At 36.9% G+C, this 12,183-nt stretch overlaps 2 protein-coding genes across 2 annotated transcripts; one reads left to right on the forward strand and one right to left on the reverse strand.

Moving 5' to 3' along the window:
* The first annotated feature begins 4,121 nt into the window (after positions 1–4,121).
* On the forward strand, positions 4,122–7,441 carry LOC113730634 (glycosyltransferase BC10). Its single transcript, XM_027255463.2, has 2 exons — positions 4,122–5,625; positions 6,899–7,441. The coding sequence occupies exon 1, from the start codon at positions 4,503–4,505 to the stop codon at positions 5,613–5,615; it is 1,113 nt and encodes a 370-aa protein (XP_027111264.1). The 5' UTR covers positions 4,122–4,502; the 3' UTR covers positions 5,616–5,625; positions 6,899–7,441.
* Positions 7,442–10,451: 3,010 nt separating this feature from the next.
* LOC113728492 (cytosolic sulfotransferase 5-like) lies at positions 10,452–11,858 on the reverse strand. Its single transcript, XM_072078646.1, has one exon. The coding sequence runs from the start codon at positions 11,701–11,703 to the stop codon at positions 10,750–10,752; it is 954 nt and encodes a 317-aa protein (XP_071934747.1). The 5' UTR covers positions 11,704–11,858; the 3' UTR covers positions 10,452–10,749.
* Between the last annotated feature and the right edge of the window lie 325 nt (positions 11,859–12,183).

Genomic DNA, 12,183 nt, shown 5'->3' on the forward strand with positions numbered 1-12,183 from the left:
ATAACAATAAAAAGAAAAGTTCTTATTTAGTTTATAGTTTCCGACATGAACTAAAAATTTAAATTTTTTTATTATAAAGGCACAAGAAAATTGCATAACTTTTATAATTTCCTTATAATTATTTAAAATAAATTCTACCATTACTGGCCTTGCTATTATTGGTCTCTGAATTTTTCTAAATGTATCAGACCTATTGCATATATTTTTCAAAATATAAATTTTAAAAATACAAAAATTGCAACGAAAATTGTAAGCAATTACAAAAACTTCAAGGCTATCATATTTGTTCATGTCATTCTTCCTACTCCTTGAAAAGGCAAGAGAATGATATTCATTTGTCTTGTGATTATCGATTCGAAAAGAATATTTTTTAGATGCTGTCAATATAAATATTGACTCCTTAGAATTAAGTTTGACAAGGGAAAGATAAAAATGTAAAAAGGTTTAGAGAGAAAATTGGAAAAGATATTAGATGGGAATGAGAAATGGAAAGTGTCTCTATCTTCATCCTGGCATATATGCAACCTAAGTGGGAAAAAAAAAATCATGAAAATAATAAATTTTAAAATTAGATTACTTTCGATATATGTCATGGAATAAGAGTTATTTTGATAATAAACTCAAAAGGCGAAGTACTAAACTGCTGATACAGAACATGACTTCAAGGGCGCATATCTATCAAGTATCAACGAAACAGAGAAGAGGCCGCGCGTGTGTGCTGTCGGAATTAAACATATCAGATGAGGTCCCAGACCCTAACGCGTTTCATGCAAATTTTGTCTGTGCCAGGCAGCTAAAGCCACTCAAGGAGTAATAAATCATTAATTGTCCTGATCATGCCCTTTAAAAGGTAAAGCATTCCCATGTCAAAGGAACATTAATTGGTAGGGCATTACATTTTTTAGTACTGGTAGGTTTCTATTTAGGTTGTACTCGTCAGTCTTCAGTTGATGTTAGTTGTTATCTTGGACATCATGCAAGCAAGATCAAGATGCCCAACAGTCTTGAGTGGGAGTATAAAGAAATTTCTTGGTTTGTACAGCCTTCGCTTTGTATGGATATATCACAGATGAAGAAATGGCAGATGATATCGATGAGTGTGTATGGACATTGTTATTATTTGAAATATTATTTGGGATAATTAGTATAGCACTTTTTATGATTTGTTATATATGAGATAAAAATTGATTGAAAATATGGAAAGCGCATTAAAAAAATGTGTTTATAAAATGTAAGCAAAATAATAGTTGGAAAAATTTGGTATCTCAAACATAATATTTGGAAGTTTTTCTATTTCAGAGAAAAAATAATTATATTTAGATTCCAATTAAAAATAATAATAATAATTGGAAGCTTTTCTATTTTGTAATTGAATCTTAATGTCAGAGAGGTATACACAATATATAATCTATTGCTAAACTAAACTATTGAAAATTGGGAGAGAACTAAAACTACTCTCAAAAATATTCTAAAAAATCTTGGATGAAAAATACAAGCAAGAGGTTATCCAAGTCTAAAAACCCTCATAACTTTGAGAGGGCACACTCCACCACAAAAACCTTCGTGACGGTGGTTTTTTCTAAGCCCCACGTTTTTTGGCACAAGTGCGTTTGTTCAGACATTAGTTAGACGAGACTCTAGGACTATTCTACGATATTTCGTCCAGGCTACAACGACAACAATCTGAACAAGTTTGATGATTTAGATCTGATATGAAATTTTTTAAGGATGGCTTTTGTCACTTGTTTAGTGAACATTGGATAGAAATCACGGGACAAGATGGTCAACAACAATTTTTATAATCATGTCGGTGGTTTATAGGTTAGATTTGATTGCTTTCGATCTTCGCTTTGTCTTTTTTTTTTTTTTTTTACGATTACAATTATATAACCTATTCTATCCTAATTCACAAGGGAGGGGAAGCTAAAAAGGCTTGTTGTCTATGAGTTGGTGCTAATTTTTGTGCCATCTATGAGTTGTTTTAATTTTATCCTCGTCGTAAAAGTAAAGATGTAGCAAAGATAACTAGTAACTTCTAGTAATTTCTGACTCCAACAACTTCTTTTTTATTAATTCCGTTTGCCTAAGAAAAAAAAAATCCATAACTTTTTTTTTTTTTTTTTGGTAAGAAAAGGAAAATCTTCTAATAGTAATTTTTTTTTTATTTTAATGAAATAACGAATTTTTTTCTTGATTTACATACTCGTAAGGTGTGCTTTTCCCACTAGTTAAACTAGTGTTTAGACTATTGAAATGCGCTCGCTGACCTAACTACAGAATTAAAACTAAAAGGCTAAACTGCACGTTCCTCAAACTAAAGGCTACAAGCTTTAATTAGATTTAAATCTTGATATTAGACACAATGATTTCCCAATAGTACGGCCTTGTTTGGATTGTATTTTCTTGGATTTTTTGTAGAAAAATTACTGTAGCGATTTGATGTATGTGAGGAAAAAATGTAATAGAGAAATGTGATCACGAAAAATGACCCAATTTTTCGACGAAAAATGACTGTCCAGACGGGGTCTGTACAATCTTGTTTAACAAATACCATGCGGAAGTGCCCCTAGCATATTTTCGCAGGAGCTAGTGCACATTAATCCTGATTAGCACCTAACCAAAAGGGTTGCTGGCTAAACCTTCTCGTCACTTAAAACTAGTACTAATGATTGGAAAATGGAGAAATTGGATTCTGTAGACTTTAACATTTTATACTGATCATATATATGAATGTGAGTTTGGTTTCAAAGTGAACCCTTTTTTCTTTCTTTTTTTTTTTTTTTTTTGGAACGATTGTATCAAATCGAAGTGAAAGCAAGAAGACTATCTTGTTTCTTTAATTTTCTGGTAAAAGTATTGGAGCACAATTCCCTCGAAGCAAAGCTAAGCATCTATTCAACATTGGGGAAATCTGATGCTTTCTGCCACGCCTCCTTTGGTGACGATGCAAGTGTCACTACTGAGACTGGAGTTTGAGTTCACATAAGATAAGGCTGAATGGGTCGCATAATAAGCCACAGATTTAAAATTAATTCTGGTGAGTAGGCAAGCAACTTCTGTTGACCCTTCACTTCTCTCTATTTACTTTCGCTTTCTGTATTTTATTTTATGCCAACCAAATTTTGATACTCATCTTGTTATCCGACTTTTGGAATACAAGCAAATATATTTAGTACTAACAGAAGTTACCATGTCAAAGTCTTGAGCAAAGGACCTTTTTTTTTTTTTTTTTAAAAAAAAAAAAGCCTTAATTACCTCCACAAACTAAAGTCGAATTAGTCCTGAGCAAAGGTTTTAGAACATATCTGCATTATATATTATCTTTTTGTGTTTTTATTGAATTTCTTTTTCTTGCATCCATGACTCAATCTCGGCGTGTATCTTTCTAGCGTTTTAATCACATTCTTTGTATGAAACAGTTCTACTTGTTAACAAATTAGCTTTAGTTAAGCAAATATATCGACATTTAGCCAAAAGCAATTAGAATGGACAAAAAATCCCTTAATTTCCTCTTCTCTCCCTTTGTTTTTTTTTTTTTGAAATATTGATAATTGACTACAAAAAGATTAAATTGTGATATTTTTTCCTTCATAGTTTTAGGTATAATTCAGAAGTTTTGATATTTTTATTTTTTTTATAAGTGATAGATTTTGAATTTAAGATTTCTTATTTACTGCTCCCCGCCCACCACTCGAATTCTTTTTTCTTTGCGCGAGTCTCTTAAGAAATAAAATTACAATAATATGTAATACTAGTAAAAGTTAATAGACTAGCCATTCATTATTAATATGATAATTTCCGATCCTATTTCACCTGGAGAATTTGTGGAAGAGCTAATAAACTTGGCAATCACACTTACCGTAAATAGCAATTCAAGATTAGACTTTCCCAAAATCAGTCAAAGTTAAGCACACGTCATTTATTTATTTTTTTTCTTTTTGTCAATAATAAGCCATTAATTGTTAACTAGGTTCCAAATTCCTATATGACCTTGTGGCTAATGTTCCTAGCCCAAAAGCGACCATTTTCTGTCTTCTTCCCCAGTCAATAAATAAAAAATGAACAGAAATAAAATTTTAAAAAAAAATTAGAGAATACAACAGTAAAAGAAAGAAGAGCACCCACTTCCCATTCCTCACCATGAGATAAGACCTCCCTGATTCAGCCTCCGCTTTCCCCACCGCAGCCCACTTCCCTCGCCAATCTTCTATCCTAACTGCCTTTATTGCTATCGTTTCTGTATATTCAATTGTCATAAAACCATCTCCACTATTCCAATACACCCTCCTCCGCAACCATATCCTCCTCAACCCCCTTCCCTTCTCCAAATCCCCTGTACATATTAAGCCGAACCCAGGAAAAAAGATCAATCAGATCTCAATAATTTCAAGGGATATATCCCTGTTATCTTGTAGTGTATGTTAATTAGGGGACAGAGTTAGAGATTCTGCTTTCCATATTTTCAGATTTAGTTGTAGAAGGAAATACAAAGAGTTGTGGCTATGTTTAACACGCCATTCGTCCTCTCATTTGCTCTCCTCCTTTCTTTTCCTCTCCTCTTCCTCCTCGCCCCTCGCATTCTTCCTCCCAAACACGTTCAAATCTCCCTCCCCGACGAGCTCGACGACCTCGCTCTCTTCCGCCGCGCCTCTCTCGCCTCCTTGCACCTCGCCAACGACAACCACCACTATCCTCGCCTTCCCCGCCACCACATCCGCCTTGGCTCCACCAACCCGTCCTTAGCCAAGCCCAAGATCGCCTTCCTTTTCCTCACCAACTCCGACCTCCATTTCGCCCCTCTCTGGGAGAAATTCTTTGCCAACCACTCCTCCAACCTCTACAATATCTACATCCACGCCGATCCATCCGTGAAAATAAATCCTCCCGGAGGCGTCTTCGAAGGCCGATTCATCCCCGCTAAGAAAACCGAACGCGCTTCCCCCACCCTCATCGCCGCCGCCCGTCGCCTCCTCGCCACCGCCCTCCTCGACGACCCTTTGAACTTCTACTTCGCCTTAATCTCCCAGCATTGCATCCCGCTCCACTCCTTCGACTTTGTGTACCACTCGCTCCTCACCAAGCCACTCTCCGAGTCATCTCGGTCATCCGAATCGGCACCGACTCTGTCCCTCATCTACCGCAGTTATATCGAGATATTATCGGACGAGCCGCAGTTATGGGACAGGTACGTCGCCAGAGGGGAAGACGTGATGCATCCGGAAGTGCCTTTTGATCGGTTCCGGATCGGGTCTCAGTTCTTTATCTTGAACCGGGAACATGCATTGTTGGTTATCAGGGAGAGGAGGTTATGGAGAAAGTTTAGGTTGCCTTGCTTGAATATACATTCTTGCTACCCGGAGGAGCATTACTTTCCGACCCTTTTGTCCATGGAGGATCCGGATGGGGCCACACATTATACTCTTACTCGGGTCAACTGGACCGGGAGTACGGATGGGCACCCGCATACCTACCGACCCGTTGAGGTGTCACCGCAGCTTATTCAGGAGCTCCGGGTTTCAAATTCTACTTATTCGTTTATGTTTGCGAGGAAATTTTCTCCGGATTGCTTGAAACCATTGTTGGACATGGCGGAGAAGGTCATCTTTCGTGACTAGTTCCAGTCGGGTAAGCATTCTTTTATTTTTTTATTTTTATTTTTATTAGTTTTAATTCAAAATTTAACCCATTTTGCAATATTCCAGTAAATCCATATTTATTAGTGTTTGGTTGAATATGGTTGAGTTGGGGTGAGTTGACACGGGGACTTTATTTGCTTAGATTAGATAATTATCATCAATGCTGATGACGTATTCATTATTTTGGCTTAATTACTGTGTTTGGTTTGAATATTATTTATACACACTAACTTGCTTGCTTTGCATCGTCAACATGTTTTTCAAACATATTTTTATCTCATATACATCACATCAAAAAATATTACAATACCTTAAAAAAAAATTTTTTATCCCAAATACACTTACCATTCAAGAAAATGTCAGATTTTGGTCCAAAGTGTTACAACATTCTAAAACGAATAATGTTGCCTTAAATTACGGTTGAATGTAAAGAATACACTCACTCCCACACCCGTTGTGTACGCATGGCGTGGCAAATCTTCATTGGCTCGGTTTCCTGATTTATTGGTCAATCACTGGAGTTCCCATTTTTGTGCTGATTTTGTTGCTTCATTAAGGCTAAGGGGGAAAAAAATTATGAGAGTTTTTAGCTGTCTTCCAAGGTTTTTACTAGAGGGTGTGTTTGGATTGCAATTTTTCACCTTTTTATCTTATCTACGTCAAATCGCTATAGTAATTTTTTTTATAAAAGATCCAGAAAAATGCAATCCAAACAAAGCATTTTTTTTGACTTGGGAAATTAGAAACTTGATATACTCGTCTGTTTTGAAGAAGATATGTGCATTCAAATGCATTTGTTTCGCGGTTAGTATTGGGTTTGTTAAATTGATGCGACAAAGTAGGAAGAGATAGGATTTGGTGCATTAATTAATTAATAATAATATTTTGCAAACAGAATAGGTTAGCTTAGGTGTGAAGTTTAACAAATGATGATATATTATTATTATTTATAAGTTGGGGAAGCGCTTGGAACTTGTGGTTGGGATTAACCCATTGTATTCTATTGACCCTTTTGTTTCTTGTAATAATATATGCTCACAAGTTCTATAGTGGAGAGAGTTACAAATAGACAGGCTTGTACGTGTAGTCATTTTGCTTGCATACTTTACATTGGTCGATTAATGGATGGATAAACTATTGGTTATTATTATTGATAAATGTGCGTCGTATCGATGGAGTAGTAGTGGTAGAGGTGGTTGTGTGAACTCTGACCATAGATCTGATCTCCTCCATTGCTTCGACTCACGTGAAACATTTTTCAGGTGGCAAGTGGTGGAGTATTTTTTTTTTTTTTTTTTTCTGTGTTGGGGAAATGTAAAAATAAACACCGAGTGCCGACCAAAGACCTAATCCAGACAAGGCGTCCGGATTGGATTGGGGGAGTTGGTTTCTGGTGTGGCTGTACAGATGTGGTGGAATGGAATGCTTTCTAGTGCAATGTACTCGGTAGTAAAGAGTTTCCCACGCTGGGCTGGGGAAGAGAGTATGGAATGTGCTCATTAGGGAGCGGCTTTCTGAGCTTAGAGTGGAGTTAAAAAAGTAAAAGGATAAAAAGGGCAAAAAGTGGCAAAGGGCTCATTGCTTCTTTTTTCCTTTGTTGTATGAAAAATGTTTTGAGAGAGAGGGAAAAAAAAAAAAAAAAAAAACCTCCCATTTGCTCTGCCGCATTTTGTTTTTGCTTTTCTAGTTTAAACTACTGTTCTTGCTTCTTGTTCTGAGTAGGGCAACGGTGGTGCGTGTGTTGTGCCAATGCATCAATTTTCTTCACTTTATATGTAGTTAGTCGGCGATTGGGGGATGCAAAAGTTCTGTCTTCTTGCTGTCTTTCTTTATGTTCTCCGTTGCTTGTAAATTCACAGTTTAAGAATCATAATTATAGGGGTGGACATCAGGCTTATCAATTCCTCGTCAACATTTCTTTTGAGATGCTTGTTGGCAAGGGGACAAACAAATGACTAGTGTGTGAGAGTGAGAGAGAATATGACTTAATTTAATTTCTAAAACAGGTCATCCCATCCCAAGATGTGGCTTGATAAGTAAGTAAGTAGTATTTAATTTTGTTAACAATTCTTGTTGGCATTGGACTCTGCCAGCCAATAGGGGTCGGGGAATAAATATAGAAAAGACACTTTAGAAATTAAAATTACTAAACTATCAAATTAAGAGTGCTTATTTTCTTCCTCCCATGTTTTGTCTTCTCCTTCTCGTACTTGCATTTATAGCTAAATAAACGATGAACCAAAACAATATAGTCTGTGCTAAGGAAAGACAAACCATTTTTATTTTCTGCCTCTTGATTGGTCATTTGTTTTAGTTGAAGAAACGAACATTGCCACAGGGAACAAAAGAACATCCACGTGTGGGATTGAGGTCCATGCAATATTGTGTTTGGATTGACTCCGGCACAACCATTTTTGTGACAAAGAAAAAAAGAAAAGAAAAGGAAAGAAAAAGTAAACAATCGACAGCTGGCGTTTCAATGTACCTTTCATATTCCAGACTGCGCCTCCATGTTCTTGTGGGCCGGATCTTTATAAGGCCACCTTCAATCCATTACTCTCTGGAAATCCAATAAGCCCACTCTGGAATATTATTGTTAACTTTAACAGCTTAATGCACCCAATGCTGATCATCCTGCATTAGTCTAATTGATGTCATACCGAACGCAACAAATCTAATATCAACTTCAATGAACTCGAAAATGAAATTGATTGAAGGCTACTCATCAGTTGCAAGACAGGAAAAAAAGAAAGAACCATCACTTCATTGACTTCTCCCAATAATCTTTCCTTTGCAGTCATATGACTAAAATTGAAGAGAACAGGGATATAATTCCTTTTTTTTCTACCCTTTTTAGCCTCCCACCTTTTCTCATGCTCTTTCCATGTGCAACTATCAAATTCAGGATTCAAATCATGAATTTAATAACAGAGAGGACTCTTAAGGGCTTCTCTTCCCACTGGCTAATGTAATATCTTTACAAATCATATTTTTATTTATTTTTTATTTTTTGGTCGACACTCTTTCAGTAGTTTATTTTCTGGGAAGTCCTCTAATCTTCCAAAATTGATAACCGTGGCCATCAGTCCTACAGTCTCCCGATGAACCAATGGTATTTTCTTCAAACCACACATGGTATTGGTGAAATATACGAAGTTTCATGTTGTGAATGGTCTCTGGACCATGGTTCAAAGTCTCGGCCGAGTCGTTTTTGAAACGGATCCCTCTGATTCGATATCGAAACGAGATGATTCCGAAATACTTGACTCATCGAGGACTCAGCCAAGAAATCTCCTATACGGATAGTCTTGACTGAGTTGGTTTGAGTCATCTCGAGTCAACTCGCAAATTTATATTTTACAGATATTCTTTTAATTTTTTTAATTATTTTTGTTTAGCATGTTTTTGAATATTATTCATAATTTTTAGAATATTAAATGTTTCAAAATTTGCGTCTCACCGAAACTATGCCCGATATGTTGAGATCGATGTGGAATGATCCAGCCCATCACCGCGACTTTGAAGTTTGAACCATGCTCTGGACAACACTTAAATCACTTAAAATTTCATTGTTTTTCTTCAGAGGATGATCTGGGATTCCATGATATTGCAGTAAATGGTGATTTCCATTTTCGCTTTAAGACGAACCTTTTGAGGACCACTAGGTTTGTTTGCGAATTCAGGTGGGATAAAGAAGGCAAGAAACTTTGCTGCCGTCTTCCAGACGTATATAGCTGATAGTTGTGAATTTAATCAGAGTCATCATGCTTATATACGGACGTTGTTGGCTACTGAAGCATAGTGGTCTTTATATCGCCGGTACACTTAACCCTTCTCTGGATTCTTCGAAGAAAATGAGCATATGTGTGGCTTTGATGATGTGAAACGTAATTGCTTTAAAAGGCAACTCAATGGCCTATCAAATTCAAGCGGGAGTGTTAGATTCTTGGATTCACAGCTTTTATTACACTGCCGAATGCGAAGGGTATGCTATGTGGAGACCGGCGGGGGCGTGGCAAACAAAACCTGGAAATTTCTTTATCAAGAATCCTTTTGGTTGGCACCGCGAGAGGAATAGGCCCCCCTATCAATTACTTCCTCTGTCCCATTTTGATAATTCTAATTTTTTTTTCACACAGTTTAAGAAAAAGTATTTAATTTTGTTAAAAAAACAAATTTAAATTACTATTTTTTTAAAATACCCATACACTAAATAAAGTTGGCTTTTCATATATCAATATGTTTTGAAAAATCTAAATGCATTAAATGGGGTAGGTTATATTCAATACTAACAATCTATATTAAATAAGGTAGTTTATAATAATAACAACTTACATTAAATAAGGGTATTTTAGAGAAATTAAAAGATAACTATATTCTTCAATTGAAAAGTTGATTACAATTTAGGACAAAAAAAGGAAAACAGAACTATCAAAGTGGGACGGAGGGAGTACTGACTATCATATATCGTGACCACGATGGAATCATGCCTAGAATTTCGAGTAGGCAACCTGAGCCAAGGATTATTGCCTATTGGTAAACGATCATCAATACTTGTACGCGATACAGAAAAATCAGTTTGCCCAAAGAAAAAATCAAAATTTGATGATAATGTGAAGCCCTCTATACTGCTTGCACACATTCTTTTTTTTCTTTGCTTTCCTGCATCCGAATTTGCACACATTTACTTGTACAAGAACTTGTATAGAAACTCATAATCTTGTTTCTGCACAAGTACACGTAATGTATATATAAAATTTAGCTATGTTCATCACGCGCACGTCGAAATGGACGTAAAACATATGTCCAAGAATATATGGTCAATAATTGTTGGCTAGCAATAATGCTAACTATGCTTTATTAGACAGACAAAGAGGGATTGTAAGGAAATAACAATAAATGGTTGCAGAATCACCAGTGTTGGTTGATACATTTTGTAAATCAAGCAGACACAAATTATTTTTCACACTCAACAGGGGACAACAAAGACCTGGGAATTCAAGGAAAGATGTCATCAGGTCTTCAACAACTGGTAAAGGATGAAGACTACTAATTCAACACATTTGAGAATTGAGATGGCTATGCAGAGGGAAGGATAAGGTCGAGGATCATATCATATCACCAGATCAAGACCCGATCCTGCCAACTTCGTCTTTGTAATTTGGTCAAGCCTTTCTTCCATCTCAGGGGTAAGGGCGTTCTTCCAGTCCCCAACCACACCGCGCCTGAAAAAAGAGCTATTAGGCATTTGAGCCCAGGGGTCGAACCCAGTCTTATTCACCTCCAAGTTCTTAAGCCTTTCCAAGCTGCTCCTCCATAACACTTGATCAACTTGCTCCTCATTTTCGAATGGTCGTCCGAGGAAGGCAGCCAGTTTCTTGACTTGCCCTTTCGGGTCACTTTTCAGCTCTTCATACTTGAGGAAAAGCACCTTTTCTGGTGCCCTTAAGCTCTCATTCCAAAATTGTAACACATGATCAAAAAATGGACCAAATGGATGTACTCCGTTACAGAATCCCTCAAATAACACCTGAATAGGATATTGCTTGACAGTACTAAAAAAATGCCACATGGAGACCAAGGTATCTTTGGGATTGCGGACTATATAAACCATTTTACACTTGGAATTTTTTATGGAGTCAGGCAAGACGTTATAGGGCATGTGAGTGTGAAAGAGCCTTGGTGTCGGCATGCTAGAGAGATCAGGATTAGGATTTGCTAGGTAAGTTTGGGTCTCCAGGGTCTGTACATAGACAGCAGGATGGTTTTTGAGTAAAGGGTCTTCATTGATGTCGCTAATTTTAGGCCCCATGATGCAAAAAAGGAGTGCCTTGAGCCAAATGGTACCTGTTTTTAGAGAGGAAGCCAAGATGATATCGTCGTCCCTTGCTTCAAAATTTGATTGAACTGATTTTGCAGCTTCCAAATGGCGAGGTGCATACCAAAATCCTTCCCACTGGTACAGAGTAAAGGTATCTCCATAGCTTATTTTGGGTAGTTGATCGAGTAAAGGCTTCAAGGAATCAGAATAATGCGCCGCTGATGATTCAGTATCAGGGGTTGCCATGGTAAAGACAATCAAGGAAAAATGGGTGCGCTGCAAGTATATGTATAAGAACTACTACACTAGTATTTTTTACTTTTCAAGTGAGCCACCCGCTAAAAGAAGTGTCGGTTAACGAATGATAGACAGTAGGAAGTTTCGGACTCAGTTAATGACTGATTGTGGGAAGTTTCGGACTTAAATAACAGTAACACAGAAAGCAAATTTCGAGACGTCTCGTGAGTCACACTTCACAATAGTGGTCCTTCCTTCCATGGAGTTTGTCCACCGGGGGGGACAGAGAATCCAAGAAATGTTTAAAGGTAATAAAACTGGGGGGTTTGCATCTCCATGAACAGCAACTGGGCCAAGCTTAGTGTCCACCTGGTGTCGGTTGGTGTGAGGATTCAAATTTCATTTACAGCAAAAAAAAAAAAAAAAAAATTAAAGGTGTTGCCGTCGTACCTTTTGATTTTGTTAGGTCTGCATATTTATTAATTCCTA

This window comes from Coffea arabica, chromosome 2e (assembly GCF_036785885.1).
Source record: "Coffea arabica cultivar ET-39 chromosome 2e, Coffea Arabica ET-39 HiFi, whole genome shotgun sequence".
NCBI lineage: Eukaryota > Viridiplantae > Streptophyta > Magnoliopsida > Gentianales > Rubiaceae > Coffea > Coffea arabica.

Bases quoted from the DNA above. Each gene is read 5' to 3' on its own strand.
- LOC113728492 (XM_072078646.1), bottom strand. From the start codon at position 11,703: ATGGCAACCCCTGATACTGAATCATCAGCGGCGCATTATTCTGATTCC.
- LOC113730634 (XM_027255463.2), top strand. From the start codon at position 4,503: ATGTTTAACACGCCATTCGTCCTCTCATTTGCTCTCCTCCTTTCTTTT.